We start from the raw sequence: 26226 nt of genomic DNA, 5'->3' as shown, positions 1-26226 counted from the left end.
CTGTTTAACGCCTCTTAGGATCTTAATAGGATTGGTTTTTGTTCCTTTCAAATCAATACAGGTGGTAATGTTCTTATACATTTCCTCGATGAGCTGAACCACGTGTGGATCAACTCCCCTCTGCATCAATCCTGTAATGGTGTGTTGATGAGATACGGTGTCAAATGCCTTGGCAATGTCCACAAAAACCACCCCTAGTTCTCGCTTCTCCCGTTTACAATGCTTCATCAAAAGCTGTAATAGCTTAAGATTCTCTGAACAACCTGATGCACGGGTAAACTCCTTTTGCCTTGGGTGGATGGGGCATGCACTGGTTACCCTAGCGGTAACAATTTTGGAGAACAACCTCCAAATAGTGGAGGCGATGGTAATGGGTCTCCAGTTATTGATGTTTTTAAGTTTGCTTACCTCGGTGGATTTAGGTAATAGAACCGTTGTGCATTCCCGAAGTGCATCAGGGTATGTTCCAGTAAACAGCCATATGTTGAAGATCTCTTTCAACAGGGAAAACTCGGGATCTGTCTTATTAAGCATTCCCACCGTAATCCCATCTGGCCCGGGAGCAGAGACTCTACGCATTTCTTTCAAGTTCTTGTCAATCTCTTTCTTAGTGATTAGAGTCTCAAAAGCATAGTTAAAAGCCTCATGGTATGGTGGAAAATCCTCGAGGCCTTTAAACTCTACGGATGTTTCCCATCTTTCTTTAAAGGTTTGGTGGACAACCTCAGATGGAATAGGGCATTTCAAAGCCTCCGTATCGTCCATGATGAGGCGCGCTAGCCTTCCTCTATGGTCCTGGAATAGTTTCTGATACCTTAAGTACTTGGCCTTTCTCAACGTCTTCTTACACATCCAATTGGTTTTATTCTTGGATTTTTTCCTTTCCTTCACTCTAGATGTTTTCTTACTCTTCTTCCTTTGCTTGGTGTTGCTTTTCTGGCTAAGCTTACCAAAACGTCTTTCAATAAAATCTTCATAAACCTCATTAACCACTTTCTGCGGATCTAGCCCATCTAATATTTTTTGAACCGCCTCCTGGTAATTAGGGAACCTGCCATCAGCCAATTCCAAATTGATTACATTTAAGTAATGTTGTTTCAGTTTACCTTCTCCAGATAAGCCAAATATAGATCTCTTAGGAGCACCATCAATCTCCTCTTTCTCAGCATCATTATGAACTTTACGTTTTTTGGAGGAATTATTCAAGGTGCGTCTTTTATCGCTAATTTGTTTGACCGTTTTAGATGGAATATGTTCGGCTATTTTCTGATTAATATTCTTTTCATCGGCATAGGTCACCACTAATTGTCTTAGGAGGGATTCTTCCTCTTCAGTCCACACCCTCTTACGGCCTCCCTTCGCAGAGGTGGCTCCCTTACCAGAGGAAATCCTTTCCTCATTCCTCACCTTTGGGTGAGCGTGCCTCTTATGTTGACTGAGGCCACTTTTGGTGTTAAATTGTTGTTGGCATACTTCACACCTCCAATCACCCATTTGAACCACATCTCTTTTGCCGACACAACGTGGCATGTGACATGCAATACTGTGGTACTTGGTGTTTTGTTTCCCACATTTTGAGCACTGGAACATGATGTTTTTATGTCCATGAGCCCTTTTTAGATGTTCAATAAGGCCTAGCATTCTCGTGAACCGGGTTGAACAACACGGACAAGGCGGAATGGTATCCGAAATAGAAACCATAGGTGGTACTGAAGGCCCATCCGCTGTGTTCTTCCCAGGAAGAGCTGCAGATGTATCCTGCTCTTCACGCCCTTTTCCTGCACACTCAGTCCCATCTCCCTTATTCTCTCTGATAACTCGAGTTTCATAAGGTTCTGGGAACTCAGCTAGTCCCTCCCAGACTTTTTCATGATGAAACCCATCTACATATACATGTTCAGAATTCAAGAATTCCAAACTAGCCAGATGGAATTCTTCCTTGCTTACAGTCTGGGCTTTGATAGGACTATCAGCTGGCCTAACTATAAGATCTAAATCGTTAGTCTGAGTGGCAGTTGATATGCACCGTAACACAAGTGATTGCACCATTTCCCGCCACGATGTTACTGTGCCTTGAGGGAGATCAGAGACAGTAGCTGTCCCTCAAAAGCTACTGATTGTTTCCAACTGTACCCCGTGGACAAAGGTAGAGGTGTACACTTTTCAATCTGAAGAGCAGTTTGCCCTTCCGAGACAGTAGTCAGTCCCTCCCTACTGCTCGTGCCCTATTACACAGTCGCGGGCAAGGTCACAGCTGAGGGTATTCTAAGTTAGCAGGCAGCCCTCTCCGCTCTCCTGACTTTGTCCAACTATAGCCCGTGGACAAGGCTTCGGGTGCACAATTTGTGGCCTGAAGAGCAGTGTCGCCCTTCCGAGACGGTAGTGGGTCCCTCCCTACCCTCGTGTCCATGCGTGGACAAGGCCTTGTGCCCCTTTTGGTGACCTGAAGAGCAAGCCCATCATTCTAACTTTCTGCCTTCTGGTGGCAGATTCTGTTGTGCTTACTTTTCACAGGAGAACTTCGAGGGACATGAAGGCCATATAAAACATGATAAATATTTGAAATTGGGAATTCTCAGAAGTATTAATGAACAAATTGGCTGCTACAACTAGGGATTTGGCCAAATTATAACAACCATTGCAGTCATCCTTCTTGGCTTTGGGGACACATCAGTGGTTGCTATCAAACATATTACCAAACTGGGAAAAGACAAATGTGAATGATCACAAATGGATAATCGATACACTTGGTGCCACACAAAGCAATGTCTCTTTGGCTCTCAGCTGTATCCAGGCACAGCTATGGATGCAGTCAGTTGCCGCCTCAATTATAAGAGAAGGAGAGGAAGGCACTTTTCCTGCTGAAATTTGGAAAATAGTTTGGGACAATGCCAATGATTTTGAAAGAGATTTCCAATCCTGGTGGATTTTAGTGAATTTTACTTACAACCCCAGTACAAACACAGTCACAGTTTTTGTGTTATGCTGTCAGTTGCCGCCTCAATTATAATAACCATACGTAATGCCTCAGTGCACCTGATACTGTTAATGCAATTATCGCTCAAGATATTTGTCTGGACACAGAACAAAATATCTGCCACTTTGAAATTCACCCTAACCAGACATTTGTAACGGTGCTAATATATATGGGCAATGGGTGTGCATGCTCTAGAACTGCTTGTGGTGTTGTAGTTTAGAAAATGTAGTGGTGGATACTAAAAATCACTCAAATTACTGTGTTTGTAACTTTATCAAAATTATAGGATGTGATTTTCCTTACATAGCCCCAGTTACCTCTTATTACCTTTTACAATCTGATTATACAGTGATGCACAAATTATTGCCTCCCCCTGTTGGGATGAATCTTATTTTGGTGAAGCAATTGTTGCTTCATCAGGACTTAATTGAAGTTTTGGAAAAGATCAAGAAAAACAGACAGAAAACCCTGGTAACTATTCATCACAATGTGAGAAAAATACATTATGTCATGGAAAGGGTAAGAAAAGATGCTGAACACAGGTGGTGGGATACCCTTTTTGGGTGGTCACCTACTGCCACAGGTATCCTGAACAAAGTGTGTCATCCCATTGTTGTTCTTTTGATTTTAGTTTTGATTGGTTTTGTTTTCTTAGCAATCTTATTCATTATGAATTGGAGATTGATGAAATGGTTAACGCAATTGATGTCTATAATGAATGTACACAATCCATCATTATAAACTATAAATAGATTATATTTAGGTGAAAATTAGTTTTTATGATTAGTTTTGATTTTTATGATTTGATGTTTGGATGATTTGATGTTGGATTTTTGTGATTTGTTTTGAATATTTGAAAAAAATGGTTTTTAAAAATTGTTTTAAATTATTATTGATTGTACTTTTGCTAATTATTATTTTCAGAAATTGTTCTAATCAATATTGATTGATTCTGTTTCTCTTTTATTTCCTTTCCCTATTTTTCCTTTTCCTCTCTTTCTCTCTCTTTCTCTGTCACTCTCTCTACTGTCTCTGTTTTCTGGGATATGCTACCAACGTGGACGAGTCCTGAAGACTTCGCAAGACTACGAAATCCTGCTGAAGGAGCTCTCTTGACGACAATCGTGAGTCACGGGGTGGTGTAAGAGACGGTCCGAAGATCCCTCGTCTGCCTCACAACCATCGTCAAGGACAGAGACTGAAACCCCTAAAAGGGACTTTAAAATCTCAACATAGGAGTTCTGGCCTGGCTGAGGTGAGATGTTGGCCAAGTGCTGCCTGCCGGTGTGTTCGATGGAAAAACCCAGCATGCGTATTGAAACATCAGAACCTGAGCAGAAACAATGGGCAAGTCACGGTGAAGTGACCGCGCCTGCTGACTCGTACTGGTTGACACTGTACCTGCTGACGACCGACTTGTTCTGAGTTCTCAAAACGAACACACTGTAATGATTTCCCCCACCTGTTTGGCCAACTGCCTGTCGCTTCAAAGAGGACTATAAGGACCCCTGAGTTAATCACAGACTTTGAGATCTCCCCACAGAAGAAGACGGGTCTGTTGGCTGGACCACGAGGATTTCATCTCTCCGTTGGTAGCTATAACCCACCCCCACTTTCTCTTTCCTCACTATCCTTTATTTCCCTTCAAATCCCCTCTATCGCACTTCTGGGCACTAAATAAAAATGCATTTTGGATTGAGCAAACTGAGTTGTCCCCCGCTGTGTCTTTTGCGCCTTGAGATCCCTAAAATGAATCATCAGGTTCCCCGCATATATTTGCGGACCCTGACAGCTTTTCAGCTGCGGGGGGGCAAGGGACAAAGGCAGCGTTAGAGACACATTGGGGCCACTGGGATGGACTGGGAGGCAGGGGAAAGCAAGGGGGTACCTGGGAAGAAGCCTGCGGGGAGCAATGGGGGGGTGCAGGAGCTGCTGTGTTCCTGCCCAGAAGTTGTGGGGTCCTGACCGAGAGGCACAGATGGGGCAGGGGCTGCGTCCTGAGTCATCCAGTGGGGTCCTGGGGTGACAGGGGCGAGAAGGCAACAGGGGCCCTGGGAAAGGGGGTTCCCTGGGAAAATTCCATGGGGCAGGGCTGGTGTCTAGGCGATCAGCAGGGGTGCACTGGGCCGTGTAGGACAGACTGGGATGACCTGCAGTGTGGTGGCCCTGTGGGGGTAGGGTCTGAGGCCGGCAGAATTCATGATATCCACAAGCAGTGTTTTCACTATTTCAACATTGTCTAAATCAATCTCCAGAGGGACCAGGAGACCTTGCAGGTCCCTGGGATGACCCTAGTGTCAGCAAGGGACAATAGGACCAAACTGCCCCTCCATTCCTAGAGGGGATGCCCTCCAATCCCAGCACCCCGCTCCTCATCCAGTGATCATTTTCAGCCCTTTTCAGGAGTGCCTGGAAAGGATTGCAAAGGTCTGGGCTGGATTGGGCCTTGTAGGGCTGTGGGGGGACACGGGTGCATGGATCAGGGTGGAGGTGCAGACAATGGGATGGGGGTTGAGAGCCTCCAAGGAGATGAAAGACACTGAAGTGGGGTGACCTGAAGAGCCCAAGGGACTGGGCTGAGGGTGTGGAAGGGGCCCTGTTGGATACAGGGGAGAAGAAAGGAATTCCATTGTAGGGACATGGGATTGCAAGGGAGGGGCTTGATGGAGACAGAAGAAACAGGATAGATGAGGACAAAACCAGAGAGGCTGGGAGATGGTTTGGGAGTAGGTGAGGAGTCCAGGAATGGCATCAGGAGACGGTGCTGCCGTGGACAGGGAGATAGGCAAAGGACTGAGGGGGAAAAGGGGGGAAAAAGACTTGGGAATGATCAGTGGGAGGGAATCCAACCAAGAGGAGAACCTGGAGAGGAGATGTCTGAGGAGGCCAAAAGGATGGGATGGTAGGCTACATAGGGTAGGATATAGGGACATAGTGATATTGGGCCTCATCTTGGCCTGTACTGGGAGGCACAGCAGGATGGGGAGGAGCAGGGCCATGCTGAGCAGAGCCACCTTCATCTTCCTATCACACTGGGCAGCTCTGGCTGAGGTGGCACCAGAGCGGGAGCACCTTAATCCCCTCCAGAACTTCTCCCTGCCCCCTCCTGTACATGCCTCAGGCCAAAACCCAGTTTAGCACAGCCCTCAGCCCTGGCTATGAGCCCAGCCCTGGCACAGAGTCCATCCCTCCTGCGGCCCTGGCATCTCGCCGACTTCCTGCACGGGCCGCCTGCCCCTGTAGGGCCCAAGTACCTCTGGGGGCCAAGGGATTTGGCAGGGAGCTGAAGGCAAGTGGATCCCTACTCCAACACTATCCATCCTCCAACAGTCCCCCAGATCCCCGCATCTCCCAGTGCTCCTCCCCTCCGGGAGCTTTCCCTGCAGGACACTCTAGAGCTGAACCCAGCCCCAAAGTGGAATGTGGAAGAACAATGGGGTCATGGCTAATAGGATCAGCCGCATAACTGGGATCTCCAGGCAATGGGGAATGGTGAACACCTGCAGACACAGCTGAAGCTTTGAGAATTACTCAGCTGTAGCACTTGCCACATCCACAGCACCCCATTTCTCAACCCTGCAGACACCAAACTGCTTCTGTCTCCAGCCCCAGAGCAGATTCCAGATGGGAGCATACCCTGCCTTGCCTCTCGCCCTGTCACACCTGCAGCCACTCTGCCATCTCAGAGTACCTGGCTCCCTCTCTGCACAGCTGCCCCGCACAAAGACTCCCAGGGATCCCATCCCCAACAAGGCTCTAACTGCCCCAGGCTGGGACCTGCCCACAGCTCCCCAAGGGCCCTTGTCCCCACAGAGGGTCTCTGCAATGCCCTGGCAAGCCAAATACTAGGACAGTAGACATCTAGACACGTCCACACACACACACACACACGCACACACACACAGAGGGACACAACTCTGGGTTTGCTGAAGGGGTTTATTGATCATTCAACAGAAATGTCCCTGGGCTCAAGGGAAAACAGGGGAGTCACTCAGGGATGATCATCTCCTGATGCCTGTGGAGCTCCCTGGGCGGCTGCTGGAACGGGCCGAGCCGGGGACAGCGCAGTTCCCGGCCGTCCGGCAGCACCCGCTCCCTGTGCAGCAGAAGGAAGCCGCGGGGCGGGCGCCCGGGCGGCAGCGGCGGCCGCGCCCTGGGGAGCTGCTGGGAGCCGCAGGGCGGGCGCCTGCGCCCCTCCCGCCCCGCCGCCGGCCGCTGCCTGTTGGCCGCGCTCCGGCACCTGATGCGGAGCAGGAGGTCGGGGCGGTCGCGGCGAAACCAGGGGTTGGTGTAGTGGCGCCAGGCGCCGGCATCGCCAGGCCGGCCCGGCACCTAGCGGCAGCCGTAGCGGTTGAGCTGGCGCAGGAAGGTGCGCAACCGCGTGGCCCGGAAGGTGTGCGGGGCCGGCCCCCGGGAGCCGCCCGGGCCGAGCGGCTCCCGCTCCAAGAGGGAGCGCTCGATGAGCAGCCCCCGGGCCTGGCTGTCCCAGCGCACGGAGCGGACGCGGGGGCTGTTCGCCAGGCGCCACAGCTTGGCGGGGAAGGTGCCGGCGCTGAGCCCGGCGGGCAGCGGCAGCTCCGCCATGGCGTCCATCGCCGACTGTGGCCACAACGGCCGGAGGGCAATGGCCGCGGCTCGGCTCGGCACGACTCAGCTCGGCTCAGCGCGGCACACCTCGGCTCAGCGCGGCACGGCTCGGCTCGGCACGGCCCGGCTCCCTCCCCTGTGCCCAGAGCGCTGCACACACTGCTCACCTTGGCCAGGAGTTACAGGGCAGCCGGCACAAGGGTGGCAATCCTCAGCCAGGCCTGCAGCCCTCGGCTGTGGTTTGCCTTTCTCTGCTCCTGTGCACGCTCCGGACGGCCGATGCCACCGGTCTGTGCTGTGCCCAGCACGGCCACGCTTCCCCTCGGGAGCAGCCGGCTGCCAGCTGGGCTCTGAGAGCGCAGGATTCGCCCGGGGCCCCCAAGAGGCACCCAGGGCCGGGCTGCTGCCTCTTGCAGCTCCAAGGGCCTCCTTGCAGCTGCCTCTGCCCAGGCTCAGGCTGCTCCGGGCTCTGCCAGGGCTCTGCTGGGGCTCCAGCCTGGGCAAGGCGGGGCCTGGGCTCACCTGGCAGCCACTGACAGCTCTGCACCAGCTCTGCGCCTTTCCCAGCAGCCTCCCTGATCTTTCTGCTGTCTCACTTGGGCAAAACTCTCCCCCAGACAAAGAGATTGCACTTAGGGATACAAATGCAAGTGGCAGGAACCCAAATGCTCTCGAGTCAGAGCTCAAGGCCTGCATCTGCACAGGGTATTTGGGCTGCCCCACTCGTCCTTTGGTTCTGCCTGCAAATGCCACCGCCCTTCCTGCCTCAAACACAAGTGCCACAGCTGGGTAAACCCAGCCAGTGGGCCATATTCCAAAGGCACTGCGGTCTGGAGAGCATGACGAAAGAAGAGCCTTCCCCCCCTTCAAACCGTACCAAAGAAGGCATCAATGTCACTTTCCACCTCTAGGCAAAAATGGACAGCTCAGAAGGAAATGTTGAGCATTCTCACAGGCTCAGAAGGAGGAGAATCTTCAAAATGACTTGAGGTTTCAGAAACTTTATTTACAATCCTAGGCCAAAATACTACCCTACAATCCTAGGCTAAAATCCTACTCTACAATCCTAGCTACAATCCTACTCTACAATCCTCTACGATGCTGGTGATGGAGGAAAAAGTTTTTAAGTGACTGGTCCATTCCTGTCAACTCCTTCCACTTCTTAAATGTAAGGATGAGTGGCACCAGGCTGGATGTAGGCTTGGCCGATGTTACAAATGGATGCTGCACAAAGGAAAACAAAAAAGCCAAGAATGAACCATTACTTTCCAAGCTAAGAGCCCCAAAGGCAGGGTAATCTTTTTTTCAATGAAAAGGGGATTGAGTCAGAGTAGGTCTAAGGAGCAACAGTGGGACAACAGTGGCACAGCTTACTGCAAGAGCTGCTAAGTGCCCCAGGCCTGGAAATATCTCCGGTCTGAGCATCCTGATCTCTTGAAAGAGGTCCCTGGTCATATTGCAGGGCACTTGGAGCAGATGACCCTTACAGGCCCTTGCCAGCCCAGCCCAGTCTAGGATTCCTGACTGTTCTCATTTGAACAGCACCAAGAGTGGAGGTGAGGAGGAGGAGGCTCCCCTGATGCCTTGCACTTCAGTGCAGGAGGAGCCCGTCCCTGGGACACTGTTTCCCCTGCAGCCCCTTGGCATTTTACCTGCAGCAGCTCCTTGGCAGACCAGCGCCGCGCCTCATCTCTCTGCAGGCAGCAGCTCAGGAAGTCACGCAGCAAAGGGGAGAGGAGCTTGGGCTGCTGCAGCTCTGGGATCCCTTTTGTGGCTATCAGGAATCAAGCAGCTTCAGAGTGCTCTAATTACTACTGTATATAAAAAAACCCTGAGAAAAAGTGTCAGGATACATTTCATGAAACTTCCATGTTTCAGTAGCTATTACTCCTCCTACTCCCATTTTCTTCCTCCACAGGGTTTCTTTTGAACTCTGGAAACATTAAAAAGAAAGTATTGCTTGGAGTGAATCTTACTTGCACTTTTAATTCCGTGCAGCAGCAGCTGGTCTCGCCTCCGTTACCTACAAAAACCAAATTGAATGAGCAAAATACACAGGTACATTCCTTCCCTAATTTAAGAGGTAACATGTAGCATTGTCCAGGATTTTTAGAAGAGAAAGTCATTTAGCCACCCCCTGTGCTTACAAGCCCTTCAGAATAAGTAAACTGAAGTAATCAAGCTAAAGTATGTACCTTGATGTGCAGGGTGCGAGTTTTCAGCACTGCAGGACCTGACCAAACCCTCCTTTAGCAGTTTGTCAGCTACATTCACAGAACCATGGTCAAACTGTTTCTCCACTGTGACTAAGTTAACATTTCCATTAATCCCTTTCACTGTAATTGTGACATATTGCTTCAATAATAGTTTTTTCAACTTGTCAAGCACTAATGGAGACCACTCAGCTTTCTCTATTCCTGCAAAAAAAGGAAAATCAAGTTTGTTGTATAAATAATTCCTTTAAGCTCTAACTTGAATCGTACGTACATGTTTTGGAAAATATGATGCTAAATTTTCCTAATACAAATAGCTTAAATTCTAGACATGATGAACTAAAATCATGTTTTCTAAACCAGCTTTTACCATGTTTACCAATATACAATTTCAGAAGATCATCATTTTGTTTACCAGTATTAAGGAATGAACACCACCACCTGTTCTGGTGGTATAATTTATAATGTTATTATTATTATGTTATAATTATATGAAATTTATAATGTTCAAGAAAACCAGTCAGGGGTTTTTGGGGTGGGTTTTTTTTTGCTTATTTTGGGGAGGCTTTTTTACCTGCAAGTGAACATGTAATTGTCTGAAAAGGCAGCTTCAAATAGGAATCTGTGATTGGCAGCACCTTTGAAAGGGGTAAAATTTCTGTGCTGCCATAGTCTCCATACAGTACTTTCACTGCAGCTTGGGAAACTTCCAGAACAACAGCCCTGTACCAATTGCCATTGCCTGAAAAGATTGGGACAAGAATGGTCATGTCTGAAGAATCATCTTATAAACACAGTTTATCCTGAGAATAAGAAACCATAGAGTTTTCCAGAAATTTTTAAATACTGTGGTGGATATATAAAAGGCCAATTGACAAGAAGCACAGTTAAGAGATCCATAAGCACTTTCAAGTTGTTTTTCCTTTGTCTAAAGCAAAAATGAAAGCTGTGTTTTACACTGGCCAAGGAAATGGAAGGACAAACGATTGTCTCACCTGAAAACTGAGCACAACAGGCTTCACCCAGTTTTGGTAGGAAGGGCTCTTTGTTACAAGATCTACAATAGTCTTCCAGTGAAATCAGCTCCTTAAGGAGCTTCTTTTGACCTAGAGAAAAAACCCACATTCACTAACCACATCTCAGTACAATGAAGAGCATACTTAAGCCCCCCTGCTCCCACCTTTGATATAAAATATAAATTTTTTATATTTTCCTCCTGCCCAAGATACATTTCCACACGGTTCAGTTCACCACACACATTCATTTTATTAACTAGCTTGTAACAGTGACTTCTTACTGCTACTAGGAGCAATGAACACTTTTTCTTACCTTTATTTGGAGCTGGTACAGCATAGAACAAATTTGGGCTTACAACTTCTGTTACCCAGACAGACATGGTTTCATCTACAGCCAATTCAATTGACTTCCAGTGCCCAACTGAGGTTGCTAATAGAAATAGCAAGAAAATGCAGTGTTATCACTGTCCACCAAGCATACATACATTTTAAGGAAGTGTTATTTGATATTTAGAATAAGTTTTTCAATTTCAGACACAAATACATTATCTTCCCTTCAGGAAGACAAATCTAAACCAAGATAAATTATCCTAACTTTGCTGCTCATAAACTGTTGGCATATAAAAATAGCTCAAGTAAAAAACACCTCAGAAAAAATAAGATCCTGAAAAGCAAATAGGAGAAAAGGTTCAGTCATAGAAAACTTCTAATTCTCTGATTCCCACAGAGTCAAACAACCTTCATTTGAGACAAACACAGCTATTTTTACCTTTCTCTTTTTGTCTGTAATGCCACCTGCAAGGCAGCTGGTGTTCAACTGTAAAAACTGACAATATAACCAAAACTATGCATTGATATTAATTGTAGTTAAAAAAGAAAATAACAGTTAAAGGCTGGAATACTGAAAATTCTTTTTAAATGTAAAAGTTAACATTCCTTTAATTACCTTTTTGGTCAACAGACTTGTCTGGGAACTTATTTTTATCATGTAGAACTTCTTTTACAACCAGATTTTCTGAAGTTAGTATCTCATTGATCGTTTTTGGACAATCTGTGGAATTGTCAGTAAGCACTACACCTGCTCCATCCTCAGAAACAGAAGTTACTGTGGCTTGAAGCTCTAAACCTGAAGTGTACATATGAAATCTTTTTGTAGCTTCTGGATTCCATTTGCTATTTCCAGGCTTTATACCTAGGAAGTAAAATAACTGTTAAAATATCTCCCTTCATTAATATTAATTTTCCTCAGCATTATAATTTCCTTTAAAAAATTTCTTTAGAGCATACCCTGAAATATCAAGGCCACTTTTACTACCCTAGGGCAACACATTGTCCTTCATCCTGTTAACTGCTCTCCCTCCTCCTCCTTTTTTCTAAATGCCAACATTTCCTCAGGACTCCAAAGTTTCATCTTCTATATTTTATGATTCAACCAAGTAAATCCTTAGCACAAACAACACCAGTAAAACTGTTTTTGAATCAGTATAATCAGCCCTTTTTATCAAAGAAGCAGACAAAACCTATGTGTTTTAAGAGTGGGTGGGTGGGGGAACTGCAAAAGACACTTGAACAAAATGAGGTTTTGAGCTTATTCCTGTTTCCACATTTTTCATTTTTAAACCAAGCAGACTACATCAGAAAGAAAGAAAAATTCTGCAGAATTTTGAATGGTGTGGAAAAGGAATTTGCAGAGCATTGAGAAACAGCCAAATACAAGTACAAATACAAGTACAGTGCCAAATGAAAGAGAACTGAAAGGCCAACTTGCTTCATTAAAACAGATTAGCTCCCTTGCCTTCAAAAATTTTGAGAAGTAAAGTTGAACAAAAGCACATTTACTCCTAGCAGGGCAACAACCAAAAACCAGAAAGCACTACAGGATGACGCAGTGCTAAACAAGCACCCTTTGACCAGTGAAGCAGTAAGTGAAATCCATGGAGATCACTCCAGAGAACTGGCAGGAGTTCAGAGAAGTGAAAGCAAACAAACAAATCCAAAACTACAGAATTACAGAGCTCTGCAGAGTATTCCCTGTCACCACCTCCTTCCCCCAAAGCAGCAAGTCTCTAAAAGCAAGAGCCCTTGTAAGAGAAAGTTCACAGGATTCACCTGAGAGCCAGCATTTAATGGCTTGAAATGGAAGTTTCAGGAACGAGGATGAGATCAGGCGGATATTATCCAGTAGTACCTCCTCAGTATTGCCATAGTCCACAAAGCTTACTCGAACACTCCCATCTGAAGTGACATCTTGCACCACCCCACGGTACCAGTTACCATCCTCTAATTTTAGAAAAGATTAAAGAAAAGATTAATAATTACTTCACAAATTTGCTAAGTTTACCAGCCTTCACTTGTTAGTAAATAAAAAAAATTCTTTGCTGTCCTCTGCCAATGTAAACTATCAGCTAATTTTTCATGCTCACCCTATAAAAACAAAAGCATTTTAAGTCTGTTACTTGCCAGAGTAGAAAGCACAGCAAAGGTCTCCAATCTCAGGCTCAAAAACATCTGGAGGTGTTTTCTGACAGTATTCAGACAACGATTTGTTAAGTGAGTTTAGAGCAAGTAACTCTGAAAAAACAAGATGAGATCAGTGAAATGAGCTGACTTAAATTTTATCAATGCTGTTCACTCTACAGTTTCCTTGTTAACTTTCAAATGCATTCCTTGACTATGTAAGCCAATGAACAAACATCCCTGACTTTTTAAGAGCTACCCCATATTTTTTGTTTGAATGCCTTTAGCTCCCTCTTCAGCCACTGAATTTTGTCACATTCCTTTTCTAGCACTTAAAAGGCCAGTGGCAATCAGAAGTCTTTATATAGGCTTCTGATAGAGAAACAAGATTCCTTTTTAACTAATCCAATAGGAAGTCACATCTCAATGGCTGCACTTTCATTATTAGATCTCTTTAAGTTTTTATAAATTACAAGAGCGTACTAGAAGAGAGCTCCAGTAAACACTGTCTTGGCATAGGGAACATTTCTCTTACTTGCTTTTATTAACAGAATCAATAAATCATGAAGGGTGGAAAAGACCTTCAAGATCATTTAGTCCAACCATTAAGTCAGCACCACCATTATCACCCCTAAGTACCATATCCAGATGCCTCTTGCACACTTCCAGAGGCAAGAACTCTACCACCTTCCTGGAAAACTTATTCCAATGCCTGGCCACTCTTTCAGTGAAATACAATTTAAGATATCCTTTGGCTAGGTTATGGTAACTCTTTCACTCTCCTCTACTGCTTATCTTCAATATTTTCAGATTTCAATACCATGATCCAATTTCTTTGTCACTCCACTTGTATTCTTAGATAAAAACTCCAGAGGAAAGCCTTCATGCTGTAAGCTGACTTGACATAGTAGTTCATTAGAACTATAATAAATGACAAATCAGAAAGAATTAAGCTGAATAAACTTACCATGGCTGATTGAAATCTTACAGTAGAATTCTCCAGGATTGTACATTGTACATACTATGACACTGAGTGTTTGGTTAAGAGTTAATTTAATCCACTTGCACATTCCTTTGTTCGTTGTGTCCTCTAGAGAGGACAGAGAAAAGCACAGAATTAAAAGAAATTAAAGTAACTTTTACAGGAAAAAAAAAATAATCCCAAATGCTTATTCCCATCCTCGAATTTCTTGTTATAAACTGTCCAACAGACTAATTACCAGTGAGAGCCTCTTTGCAGACTAAAACCAAGTAAGAAAAGCATGCCAGCTGTTTGATGCATTTCTTCATTATCAAAAAGAGCAAGCCATAGATAAGAGGGAAGAGTAACCACACAGAAAGGTAAAGACTAGCTGGCAGCAGCCTGGGCAAGAGGGACACTGGAGAACCTTGGTTCCTGCAAACTGGGTAGGGAGCATAGAAGAGGGAAACTACTGTCACCAAGGCTACTGGAAACAATCTAAGGAGGAAGAGCAAAAAAGATTACTAGAAAGACTGGTCACAGAAATTGACACTGTATATTATACTCAGGCACCTGAAAGAAGCTTATGGACTTGTGAAGGCTGGACTTGATGAGCCAGACTGAAAAGTTTACTAGACAAGAGCTTGCATTCTCTGTGCCCACTCTAGCAGGAGGTTAAATAATGCCAGTGCAGCAAGATGTGTTCATATTCACCATGGGCTTGCTCATCATCACTCCCTCTGGCTGCTGGTAGGGCCATGCTCAGTTTCTCAGCTGCCCAGCCTTCCTTGATGAGAAGGCTTGATATATTTACTGCTGGGGTACCTGATGCATCTGTAAGCTCCACCACAGATCCAGAACTCTCTTTATCCACTACTTTTACTGTCAACACTTTGTCTTTCACCAGCCTTTTCATGTAAGAAATACCTTCTGAGGTCCATGATCCCAAGGGTGGCTTTACATCTAGAAAGTCGCATAGTATGGAAAGGTTTGAGGCCAGTCCAACTCTCATCAATGTGTGGACAGGTACAACAACTGCAAGGACATTCTGAAATATTTGTCGCATCTCGTAGATATGCCATAAAAGTTAAGAATTCTGGAAATAATGCCTACCATTACCTCCAACCTTCCCCATGTTTCAATGTGAGATAACTACAGGTGTGATGGTTATGTAATACCACTTGTTGTTCCCCTGTCTAGTTTGAAACTTTCATACCTGCCAGGCTACATCTTATGGCTTGAGCTGGCAAATCCATTAAGCTTGGAATTATAGGACGAAGTCTGGTCAGTGGAAGAGAGTCAGAATTACCATAATCCATATAGTCCACTAAAACTGTGTCTTCAGAAGCATAAGCTGTAACAGCAGCACGATACCAAAGGTTGTCTTCTAGAAAGGAAGATACAGATGTAATGTCTGAGAACACAATTTTACTTTTTTTGACAGGCCAATATAAAAATACATCCATCCCAGAACAGCTCAGGACTACCAGGTGTTGGCTAAGTAGCATTTTGAGAAGCAGTCTATCAGAGCAGCATCATTACATATAATCCCATTTGTTCTGTGCTTCTTTTGGGGACTGAAATGTCAAAGATATATTATTTCCAACCCTGGGGAAATAGTACTTAGCAACATAAAAAACCACAAATTTTCCATTCTATTCTAAATAATCTGAATCCAGTATTAAGAGTTTGCTCAATAAAGGGACATTTTAAATTTGGTACTTTACAGATATCGTTTTTAAATCACTACCAAGCATTATCCACAGCCAAAAACCAAAACCAAAAAACTCTATATGAAACATTTCTGAACATAATTACAAAATGCATCTTTTTGGTAATAAATTTAAGTGACATAACTTAGTATTTGCACTCCATTTTTACCTGTGAACTGGGCACAGCACACATTGCCAGCAGCAGGACGGAAAGATGGACTACTGGGAAATTTGTCACAGTATTCATTAAGAGATGCTTCAAGCTCAGCAAGTTGACCTGATGTTAAAACACATAGGGTTTGGAACACAGCCTGTCTTGCAATCATTATAAAATAATTAAGCTCAAAGCCTGGAAGAACATCTTGTAATCTAATGGAGATTATTTCAAATGTTTAGCATTGATCAGACTAGGGCTCCTCAATCATTAACATCCAAGAGAGAGCCCTCATGTGTGTCAGGGAACAGACAGGGAAAACCAGTGATGGATTTTTTCAGCAAAGTGACAAAGTTGATGCCAGTGCAAATTGAAAGCAAGCTAGTGGAGGCATGCCAAGAAGAAACCAAGGAAGACAGCTCTTCCAACAACAGGCAGATGATGAGGTAGGCCACTTCTTCCCAAAGGACACAATTTGCTACTGATTACCCAGAATTAAAAGGCTGCACATGGACACAGATGAAAAAATCACCTTCCTCCAGCCACTGCGTACCAAAGAGAAAAATGCCATACTAGGAATTCTACATCCCATTTCCAACCCATCACTTACGGGCATTTTGCATCCGCTGACAAAAAAAGGTGTCAGGAGTTTTAATGTGAGAAACCACACCAGAAAATTCATCTCCGATACTTAAAGAGACAAACTTGGCAACTGAATCAGCACAGTGAGAGGAGTCTTCATCCTCGGGGAATTTTTTTGCACTTCCCTTCGAATGGTTTTCTGATACTGCACATAAAAAAGAAAAAAAGGTTGCCAATCAAAAGCTAGCTGACTTTGAAAATATAAACATACTGGAATAGTTTATTCTTTCTATTGATACTTTGGATTTTGATAGCTCCTGTCCTATTATGAAATTAATGCTCACATAATAACCACTATACAAATGTTATGTACTATATAAATATATATGAGCTAATGCCAGTAGTGACCTGAAGGAAGCTCCATTAGCCAACATTTTTAAGTCTGAAGTGATGCTAGTGAGCAGCTAGAATATTATGCAGCCCAGAAGGACTTAAAATTCCCCAAGTTCAGTTTGATTTGCTTGCTTACCGTTTGGAGAGTCTCCTTTGGCATCACATCCTGAAGTTAAAGGAGGCTTCATTTCTAAGGGAACTTTATTTAGGCAGTCTTCTAAAATACAGATACAAGAATAAATGATTTATCATACAAAATAGCCATCAGCTAGTTTCACTTCAGAACCACCCCCTGAGCCAGATCTATATCCCTATCACAAGGTGAGCATGTTCTACTTATTTGTTCAGCACTTAGTGTTTAAAATGCAAAACAAAGGTAATTTCAGAGCAGCTCAACTACTTGAGTTCTCTGAGCACATTCACAGCTCCAAGACTGTCTGACTTCATAAAATGAGCAAAGCAGTAACAATCAACATTCACCTGCAGCCCCTAAAGACTGTGGGCTGAAAAACTGATCATAGCTTTTCAGACACACGGATTCGTAACTTACTTCATTATTTACAATACTGAGTACGGAATGATTTAGTTGAGATGTCTTTGCAAATTCGGGTTTCTCAGCTATTACATACTCCATACCTGATGCATGAAGCCGTAGTCCTAACTTTCAATACCATTATGTTGCTTTGATTTTTTTAGTTTTCTGATGTTTGCATTTTTGTAGTGGAGTTTCTCACGTTTCATGTAAGCTTAGCAAGGTATTTCAGGCACTGACATTTTATGGAAAGGTGAAATAAAGTAGAATTGAAAAAAAAAAGTCAAGGGAGTGGTTGGGAAAGGGACAAGAGGGAGGAGGGCAAAAGAAAAAGCACTCATCTTTTACAGGTGTTGGGGAGGGCTGTTTATTGTGGTAGGATTTTTACCCACACAATCAAGCACTTACGAGAATCTGGAAGAACATCATCTACAGTAAAACTCAACCTCACTTCCTCCTGTAATATATCAACACCAGTTAGTGAATAGCGCTTTCTCATGAGCTGTGGAAAACAAAGCTGGCAATGCCTACATCACATCCTTCTCCTTTTGGAACATAATGGGAAAAGAAATACTTAATGGACTGGAAATAATTATAATTGGAACAAGAGGGGATAGTAGATTATTTCCCCCTAAGTGACTAAATAATTAAGGCCTTCAGAAATATTGCCTTGCATATTAAAGCTGCTTCAAGTGGGGCTTGAAGTGCAATCAATTCAACTACCTTCTGCACTCTCTTCCAAAGAACTGGCAAATTAAGGTAAAAATAAAGAATCCCCAGAAGTTGAACTACCCTATTTAAAACAAGTACAAGTTATGTTTAATATGAAGCTGTTCAGCTGTAGCTCCTTAGAGTAAGGAAGTTCAAGAAACTCTGCAAAGATACACTGAACATCAATGAAGAACAAGACTCACACATTCTCCTGGAGACTCACACATTCACCTCCTCCCACCTGTTTTACAGGACAACTCAGCTAAAATTCCTAGTTATAATACTCTCATAAATGAGAAGAAAAGAATTCCACCTGCTTTCCTGTAACCTTAACACCCCAGAGTAGATTAGAGCTGCTGCTTTATCTGCTGGCATCCATTTTTAAAAAGTCTAATTTAATGTAACCCACCTTAATATCATTCAACATGCAATCTGAGCTCTCTTCTACAGAACTTTTGAGAGCTTCAAAAGGTGAACAAGATAAAAAAGCCCCTTTCATTCTTTGAAAATAAAGTGACTGCAAATTTTTTATTCATATTGTGCAACCATTTGGTAAAAGGGCCCTCACCATCAGTTGATCAGTTTCATTAGAACCCAGTCACAAGCACACACACAACAGGAACTAACAGGATGAGCTAACAGAAGTCCCATGACATGTAGCTTCCTTTCTAAATTCCTTCAAAAAGTTAAACAGATGAATAAGCTACTTCAAAGAAGTACATGACAAAGGAGTTCTACAGGCTAGTTGGAGGTTTGCAAACTTATTCACCTTCATAGATGTGATCCCAAGAAAACACAAAGAAAAATCAAATCCTGCAGAAGAGTTCATAGGAAAACTGGAAGAAATGTTTGGCTCAAAGTAAGATCAAGAGATTTCAACACATTACAAAGGAGAACTGTGTCATCTAGTTCCTTCCACAGCAAAGAACAACAGCTTACCTGCATCTGTTACTGTAAAATACATTCAATGTATTTCTCTAATAAATGTCCAAGGCTCTAGGTCAGCTCATGATTTTGTCACAGAAACAAGACACCAGAAGTTTTCTGAATTGGACACAATACATCTGTATTCTAAGTGCTTCTAAGAGCTCTAGAAGTAACAATTTTCTGAATGCGTCCCCCAGTAACTTTTAGTTTGAAGCACTGATCTTTCTAAAAGGAGGAACTTGTTCATTTCCCATACAGGTTAAATGAAGCACACTGTCACTCACTCACAGCAGATCCATTCAAGACATAGTCAAAATCGTATTCCATACCTTAAGACAAACTTCTGTCTTGGATTTGCTATTACTTAAACTGTAATCAAAGAAAAACATGTCAACTTGAAGAACCAAAGACTGACAGGTAGCATCAATAATACAATCTACTTGCAAATAGATAAAAGGCTGTGTTCATAGTATGTGATTTTTGCCACCCCTTATTCCTCATTCACTATAATGCAGAATTACAAATAAGGTAATATGTAATAATGACAGGCATAAGATAATGCAGTTCTAGCCTAAGAATAAGCAGGACATTTTACTGTAACAGTGCCTTCCCATGGTCATTTATGTTGTAGTGGGAAGGACGTGGTCTTTCTGTGAAGATTATTTGGCAGAATTTCCAACAAACTTACTTCTGTTTAATGGGATCACAAACTACTCTGTGTGTTGGCCAGTCTTTTTTCTGACAATCTGCAGAGCAATAGTATGTTTGCAGACACTGTGAACATCTGAACTTCCCTAGAACAAACAAAAAAGATGAGAAGTCTGAGCAAAACACGTGTTGGAAGGAACAACTGTTTAAATAACTGCTTTACAAAAACAACTTCCCTGCAATTCTAAGCAAATAAAAATAGGCATTTGTATTCACATACAGCTATCAGACATTGTTGCCCCAAATGTCCCAAATTCCTTCTTTTTTCAAGGAAAAAAACCCACCACTTTTGATAAGGAAATGCTGTCTTCTGCTTGTCAGTTCTGTTACTCCAACTATGTTCTGAACAGTCTGTACTTGTGTCTGAGAGTTAAAAATATACATCCATTTAAAGACATTCCTGAGCAAACCTGATCTAGTTTCACTGATAAATGTACAGTATGTCACAGACTACAGGACAGCACTTACCAAACAGACCACGACGACAGCAAGTGCCCCCTTTACGGGGTGGTACTAATAAACTCAAGAAACTCTTATCACAGCGAACAGAAAAGGCACCCTTGGAATATTGCCATTTCTTTGGCTTCCCATTTATCCAATTAGAATGTGACACCTGTGGAAGAAAAACTCGAAGTCATTCTTACTGGAAAGAAGCTGCCCGTTGGGGTAGAAATATTCTAATACACAAAAATATGACAACAAAAGGAGACAAAACTTCTAAGTTCTAGAAGGAGAAATACATGCTGGTAATTCCTTCTATCTAGAAATGCTCAGAACACTTGGGGCAACTATAAAGTGAAATAACTCACAGTATTTTCTTTATCAGATGCAGCTATGCAGTTCTCTCTACCAGTTCTGTCTTCCATAGAACTTCCTAGAAGCAGAAGTATTTGCAAAAGGGATCTGATTAACAACGCTAACACATGCCTATGTTAAGGAATATTTGCAGGAAGAAACAAGGCTCTTGGCTACTCCTACTATTCTGCCAGCCCATTTGAGTGAATGGAGATGCCTGGACCATGACACACTCTGGAAGTCACTTGTTTTCATTCTGATACCACATTTGTTCAGTAATGCAATCAGTGGTATTACTAAAACAACAGTTTCACCTTTTGTGCTTATCACTCAAGACTGAGAAACAAAACACTCTGAAAGCAGAGATTCTGACTTTCCAGTGAGTGCCTTATAAACCCTCTGACTTTTTCTTTACCAAACAATTTGTAGAAGACATTCAGCTAAGCCTGCATATCAGTATAGTAGGAACTCTCTTTATAAGTGGGCAACTCATCCAGCTACAAAGAATTTGTTTCTGTTCTAGGCTACACATGCCATTCACATCTTGTCCCAGCCTGGCAGGCCTGTCGAAGGTCTCCACTGAGACAGCACAAAGCTTACGTGGCCTTTTTTTTCCCCACCTGGAAGCAAGTTAATCCTGTAAACTCTGCCTGAACTACAACTCTTGCCTGACATGAAATCAAACTCCATGAGCTCTCCAGACCTAAGGTGTTTTTACATAAAGCTAGTTCAGATCTCCCAAAGTGAAGCCTTCCCCTCTCCCCAGCTTGGAGTAAGAGACCATGGATCAGACAGTACTGAGGCACTTAAGAAGCAAGAAACATTGCTGAAGGAACTCCAACTCCCACTTATCAGTCCAAATTCCCTAACACTTCAATTATCCTGGTGGGTTTTTTTAGTTTCTGAGACATTTCAGCATACAGAAGTTTGGATAATTAGTAGCTGTATTTATAAGCTATACTCATACTAATGATGTGCATCAGTAATAAAGCATATACACAATCACAGAAGAATAAAATCAAGATACCTCTGTCAAGCTTAGGACAAAGTCTCTCGTTATTGCACTTGTGCTGCTGTTAAAACTTTCTGTACTGTTTCTACATTTGCCAAAAACACCCTCTACTGTTTGATTACAAAATATTGGATTTTGTTAGATATTTCAGAAACTCAGCCTCAAAACTAAAAGCTTTCAACAGTAAGTTTGTACCTGTGACCCTGCTGCTTAAATCTGCATCTGCAACTTCATTATGTTGAAGATTAAGTGGTTCTGCCATCATGTAAAGGTTACCATTAGAGTATAACCAAAGGTGGCTGTCAGCCAGGTAACTGCAAAAGCATGGATTTAAAGATTAATTCAGGTAGGCACACAAATGAAAGCATTTTTGGGTCATATTCTGAAGATATATTTAAGCATTCACTTTGGAAGGCTAATTCTCTACCATCTATTTCTTCTATTTGCACAGCAAAACACTTTCTGCATTAAAGAACTCAACAATGAATACTGCAGATTGATGAAAATTCCTTTAGGAGAGGATCACACCGACAAACGGGAGTGACCATCAACACCTGCAGGTGAAGCTCACTGTGTTACTGGAGGAGACACCTCGCTGTGCTTCTGTTAAAGAAGTTTTTAGTAACGAAAAGCACAGGCTGCACTCCTGGGCTCCTCATGCCCGGGAGCCTGAGGGGAGGCACTGCCCGAGGGGAAGCAGTGCCCTGGGCTCTGCTGAAAGGTGTCTTCAGCACCTGCCTTCCAAATGCTAAGACGCAATATAATTGTTTTAAGTGAAAAGTATAGGAGAAAACAAACCAAAACGAAGCTGCTAATAAAGCAGAGTAGTCTTTGAAGGGACGCTGCGAACCAACTCCACCAGTAACGCGCTTTCAACAACGGCAACTAATTAAACAGGTGCTATTAAAATTAAGTCATTTTGAATAACTCAGAATAAAATTAGACAGCCCCGTCCCACGGCCTCCAGCCAAGCTCGCAGCCACCGCGCCACCTCCGGTCCTCTCTCCCTTCAGCAAAGCGCACACCCCGGGCCGGCCCCGGCTCCTTTCCCGGGGGAAAGCGAAGAGACCACCGCCCGCCCCTCTCTCCCCGCAGAGCAGCGCTCACCCCGGGCCGGCCCCTGCCCCTGTATCCCCGCAGAGCAGCGCTCACCCCGGGCCGGCCCCTGCCCCTGTATCCCCGCAGAGCAGCGCTCACCCCGGGCCGGCCCCTGCCCCTGTATCCCCGCAGAGCAGCGCTCACCCCGGGCCGGCCCCTGCCCCTGTATCCCCGCAGAGCAGCGCTCACCCCGGGCCGGCCCCTGCCCCTGTATCCCCGCAGAGCAGCGCTCACCCCGGGCCGGCCCCTGCCCCTGTATCCCCGCAGAGCAGCGCTCACCCCGGGCCGGCCCCTGCCCCTGTATCCCCGCAGAGCAGCGCTCACCCCGGGCCGGCCCCTGCCCCTGTATCCCCGCAGAGCAGCGCTCACCCCGGGCCGGCCCCTGCCCCTGTATCCCCGCAGAGCAGCGCTCACCCCGGGCCGGCCCCTGCCCCTGTATCCCCGCAGAGCAGCGCTCACCCCGGGCCGGCCCCTGCCCCTGTATCCCCGCAGAGCAGCGCTCACCCCGGGCCGGCCCCTGCCCCTGTATCCCCGCAGAGCAGCGCTCACCCCGGGCCGGCCCCTGCCCCTGTATCCCCGCAGAGCAGCGCTCACCCCGGGCCGGCCCCTGCCCCTGTATCCCCGCAGAGCAGCGCTCACCCCGGGCCGGCCCCTGCCCCTGTATCCCGGCAGAGCAGCGCTCACCCCGGTCTCCTCCCCGCCGTCCGCGCCGCCCCACGCGGGCAGCAGGGCCGGCCGCTCACTCGAGGCGCACGGGCGGGAAGAGAGGAAGCAGCCGCCCCCGGAGGCCAGGCCCGTCTCCAGCCGGGGCCGGCGGGTCCGGGCCGCCCATCCCGCCCCGCCCAGGCGGGACCCCGACCCTCAGGGGCGGAGCGGGGCGTGTGCTGCCCGGCCGCTCGCTGCGCCGCCATCGCGGCCCGGGAGGAGGGAGGAAGGTCGGAGGGGTCTTCTACTAATCCAGGTTACTTCAAGCTCCGTTCGGCCTGGCCTTGAGCCCTTCCAGGAATGGGGCATCCACAAGTTCTCTAGGCAACCTGTGCCAGCACTTCGCAAAGGGTTTCTTCCCAATATCTAATCTAAACCCGTCCTCTCTCAGTTTGAAGCCATTTTCCCGAGTCCGATCGCAACGTGCCCTTGTAAAAAGTCCCTCTTCAACTCTCTTGTACCTTTAGGTACTGGAAGGTGCTCTGAGGTCTCCCCAGAGACTTCTCCAGGATGAACAACTCCAGTTCCCAGCCTGACCCTATAGCTGAGGCGCTCCAGGCCTCTGAGCATTCTTGTGGGCATAATTACCCACAGCTGAACCAGTAACACAAGTTTATTTCATACAAGTTCAGGAAATGGCTGTGGGAGCTATGCAAAAAGCTGAGATTTGATACATAAAATTGATGCATTTGTATTTTAAAGTATTTGAATTTTGCCCTGCAGCCGAGAACGTACATCACTTCATCTCCCATTTCCAACCTATTCTCATTTTCCTTTGTCCTTTTTTCCTCTTTCTCTTCTGTACAAGGTGTTTTTCCCTTTTCTTCAACTTTTGTTTCCCACCTCCATGTCTCTATCTTCATGGGAAAATACACTTCATCCTCAAGACTGCTGCAGGTTTATGCTGCTAGTCAGACGTGATCTCAGGTGTTCCCAATGCCGTGCAATTAAGCTTTCACCAAAAACTAAATTAATCTGATCTATTTTAGTGCCTAAATTGTTGTACTTATTATTGAAGTGCAGAAAATCACTGATGGATTTTATTGTTACATGTTCTGTACAGCAGGGAATAATTATCTCTGTTCACAGAGAAGTAGCTGAAGCACGGCTATTTTGCCTTAAGTCATTTGGCATCTGGCTGTGACAGTGTTTCAGTCTAAATCATCTGTATTTAAGTCTAGGATCCTGTCTGCTAAACTAAGCATTCTCAAAAGTGAAAAACACATCTGAGGACTGCTGAGTTTTCTCTCAGTGCTTTAGATACCACCTACTAAAGTCAGAGGAAAGGCTTCTCCTGGCTTACATGAACCTCCAGCCCCTAGCTCTAGCCTGAGCAGAAGCTGGGTGGATCAGAGGCTGCTCTTACAAGGAGAAGGAAAATTAGGTGGGATTTGGTGGGATGTGGTGGGATTTCAAGAAATCCACTTGCCAAAGCACTCAGCATTGCATATCAGAGTAGGCACACTTGTTATGTGGGAGATTGCGAGGAGACAGGGCAATCATGATCATACCGCCTTCATCATCTCCCTGCCCCTTGTCCCTCTGTCCCTAAGATTAGCCCAGTAATCTTCATGCCTAGGAAGAACTAAGAAATAAGGCACTAAGAAGTACTTCTCTGTCATTCAAACCTCTTAAAAAAATAAATTAAAAAAATTTAGGCTTTCTTGTAGCTTAAAACATCTAGACAAGGTGACCCAGCACCCTGTCCAGCTGAATCTTAAAATTGCCCAGTGCTGGGGAATCCACCACTTTCTTGGGGAGATTTTTCCAATGGCTGATTTTTCCTATTGCGAAGCATTTTACTCCTGTGTCTAACTGGAATCTCCCCAGAAGTGATTTGAATCCATTATCCTTTGTCTTTTCCATGGGAGTCCATATAAAAAAAGGATTTTCCACCTTCTCTGTAGCCACCCTTTAAATACTGGGATGTGGTGCTAAAGCTTTCCCTGAGCCTTCTCTTCTGACAGCTGAGCAAGAACATTTCTCTCAGCTCTTCTTTCTATGTCAAGCTTCTCAAACCTTGATGTTCTTATTTTTGGCTCCTTTTGGGCCAAATTTTGGACATTTTTTATCTTTTTTATCATTTTGGGTGGTTTTGGCTCCTTTTGGGTCAATTTTGGACAATTTTGACTCATTTTTGAATATTTTTGGGTCATTTTTCAGCCATTTTGGGTCAATTTTGGGTCAATTTTGAACAACTTTGTGTCTTTTCATCATTTTTGGTACATTTTGGTTCATTTTGGGTCAATTTTGGGTCAATTTTGACGATTTCTGTGACTTTTTCTCTCCCCTCCCCTCCTGCCACAGAGGAGGCGCCGGAGCTGGAGAAGCCCCTCCCCCCACGTGAGGAAATGGGGGGAAATCCCTCAGATTTGGGTAAAAAATGGGGAAATTGGAGAAATTTGGGTGGAAATTTGGGAAATTTGGGGGGACATGGGAAATTTTAAAGGATTTTGGGAGCTTTTGGGAAATTTTGGTGGAAATTTGGGAAACTCGGGTCAAAAATGGAGAAATTTGGAAAGGGTTTTTTTTTGGAAAATAGGGAATTCTGGGAAATTTGGGCCAAAATTTGGGAAATTTGGGTCAAAACTGGTGAAATTTTGGAAAAATTTCAGAAAATCTGGGAAAATTTGGGTCCAAAATTGAGAACATTTAGGGAAAAATTTGGGGAAAAATCAGGAATTTG

The 26226-nt window shown here is 44.7% G+C and overlaps 1 protein-coding gene across 1 annotated transcript; it reads right to left on the bottom strand.

The window, feature by feature from the left end:
• Positions 1–8597: 8597 nt before the first annotated feature.
• Positions 8598–25835, bottom strand: LOC136303618 (tudor domain-containing protein 1-like). Its single transcript, XM_066207221.1, has 22 exons — positions 23520–25835; positions 21933–22051; positions 20740–20804; positions 20399–20543; positions 19911–20016; positions 19552–19591; positions 17993–18041; positions 17189–17269; positions 16688–16864; positions 16093–16200; positions 15428–15598; positions 14926–15174; positions 14218–14340; positions 13254–13364; positions 12903–13073; positions 11740–11985; positions 11107–11223; positions 10773–10883; positions 10352–10519; positions 9760–9981; positions 9217–9587; positions 8598–8788 (listed from the first exon to the last, which is right to left on the bottom strand). The coding sequence occupies exons 1-21, from the start codon at positions 23744–23746 to the stop codon at positions 9439–9441; spliced, it is 2955 nt and encodes a 984-aa protein (XP_066063318.1). The 5' UTR covers positions 23747–25835; the 3' UTR covers positions 8598–8788; positions 9217–9438.
• Positions 25836–26226: the final 391 nt, after the last annotated feature.

Source organism: Chamaea fasciata, unplaced genomic scaffold (assembly GCF_029207755.1).
Source record: "Chamaea fasciata isolate MVZ Bird 193981 ecotype frontalis unplaced genomic scaffold, bChaFas1.0.hap1 SCAF_39, whole genome shotgun sequence".
NCBI classification, from domain to species: domain Eukaryota; kingdom Metazoa; phylum Chordata; class Aves; order Passeriformes; family Sylviidae; genus Chamaea; species Chamaea fasciata.
This window is presented reverse-complemented; position numbering and strand designations above follow the sequence as displayed.

What these genes read in the sequence shown, in the direction of transcription:
- LOC136303618 (XM_066207221.1), bottom strand. Translation starts at nt 23,746, where the DNA reads ATGGCGGCGCAGCGAGCGGCCGGGCAGCACACGCCCCGCTCCGCCCCT. An exon ending in CATAAGATGTAGCCTGGCAG is followed by an intron (nt 15,175 to 15,427) that starts GTATGAAAGTTT and finishes GCGACTTTCTAG; the next exon opens with ATGTAAAGCCACCCTTGGGA. An exon ending in TGATGATGAGCAAGCCCATG is followed by an intron (nt 14,341 to 14,925) that starts GTGAATATGAAC and finishes TGTCCTCTCTAG; the next exon opens with AGGACACAACGAACAAAGGA.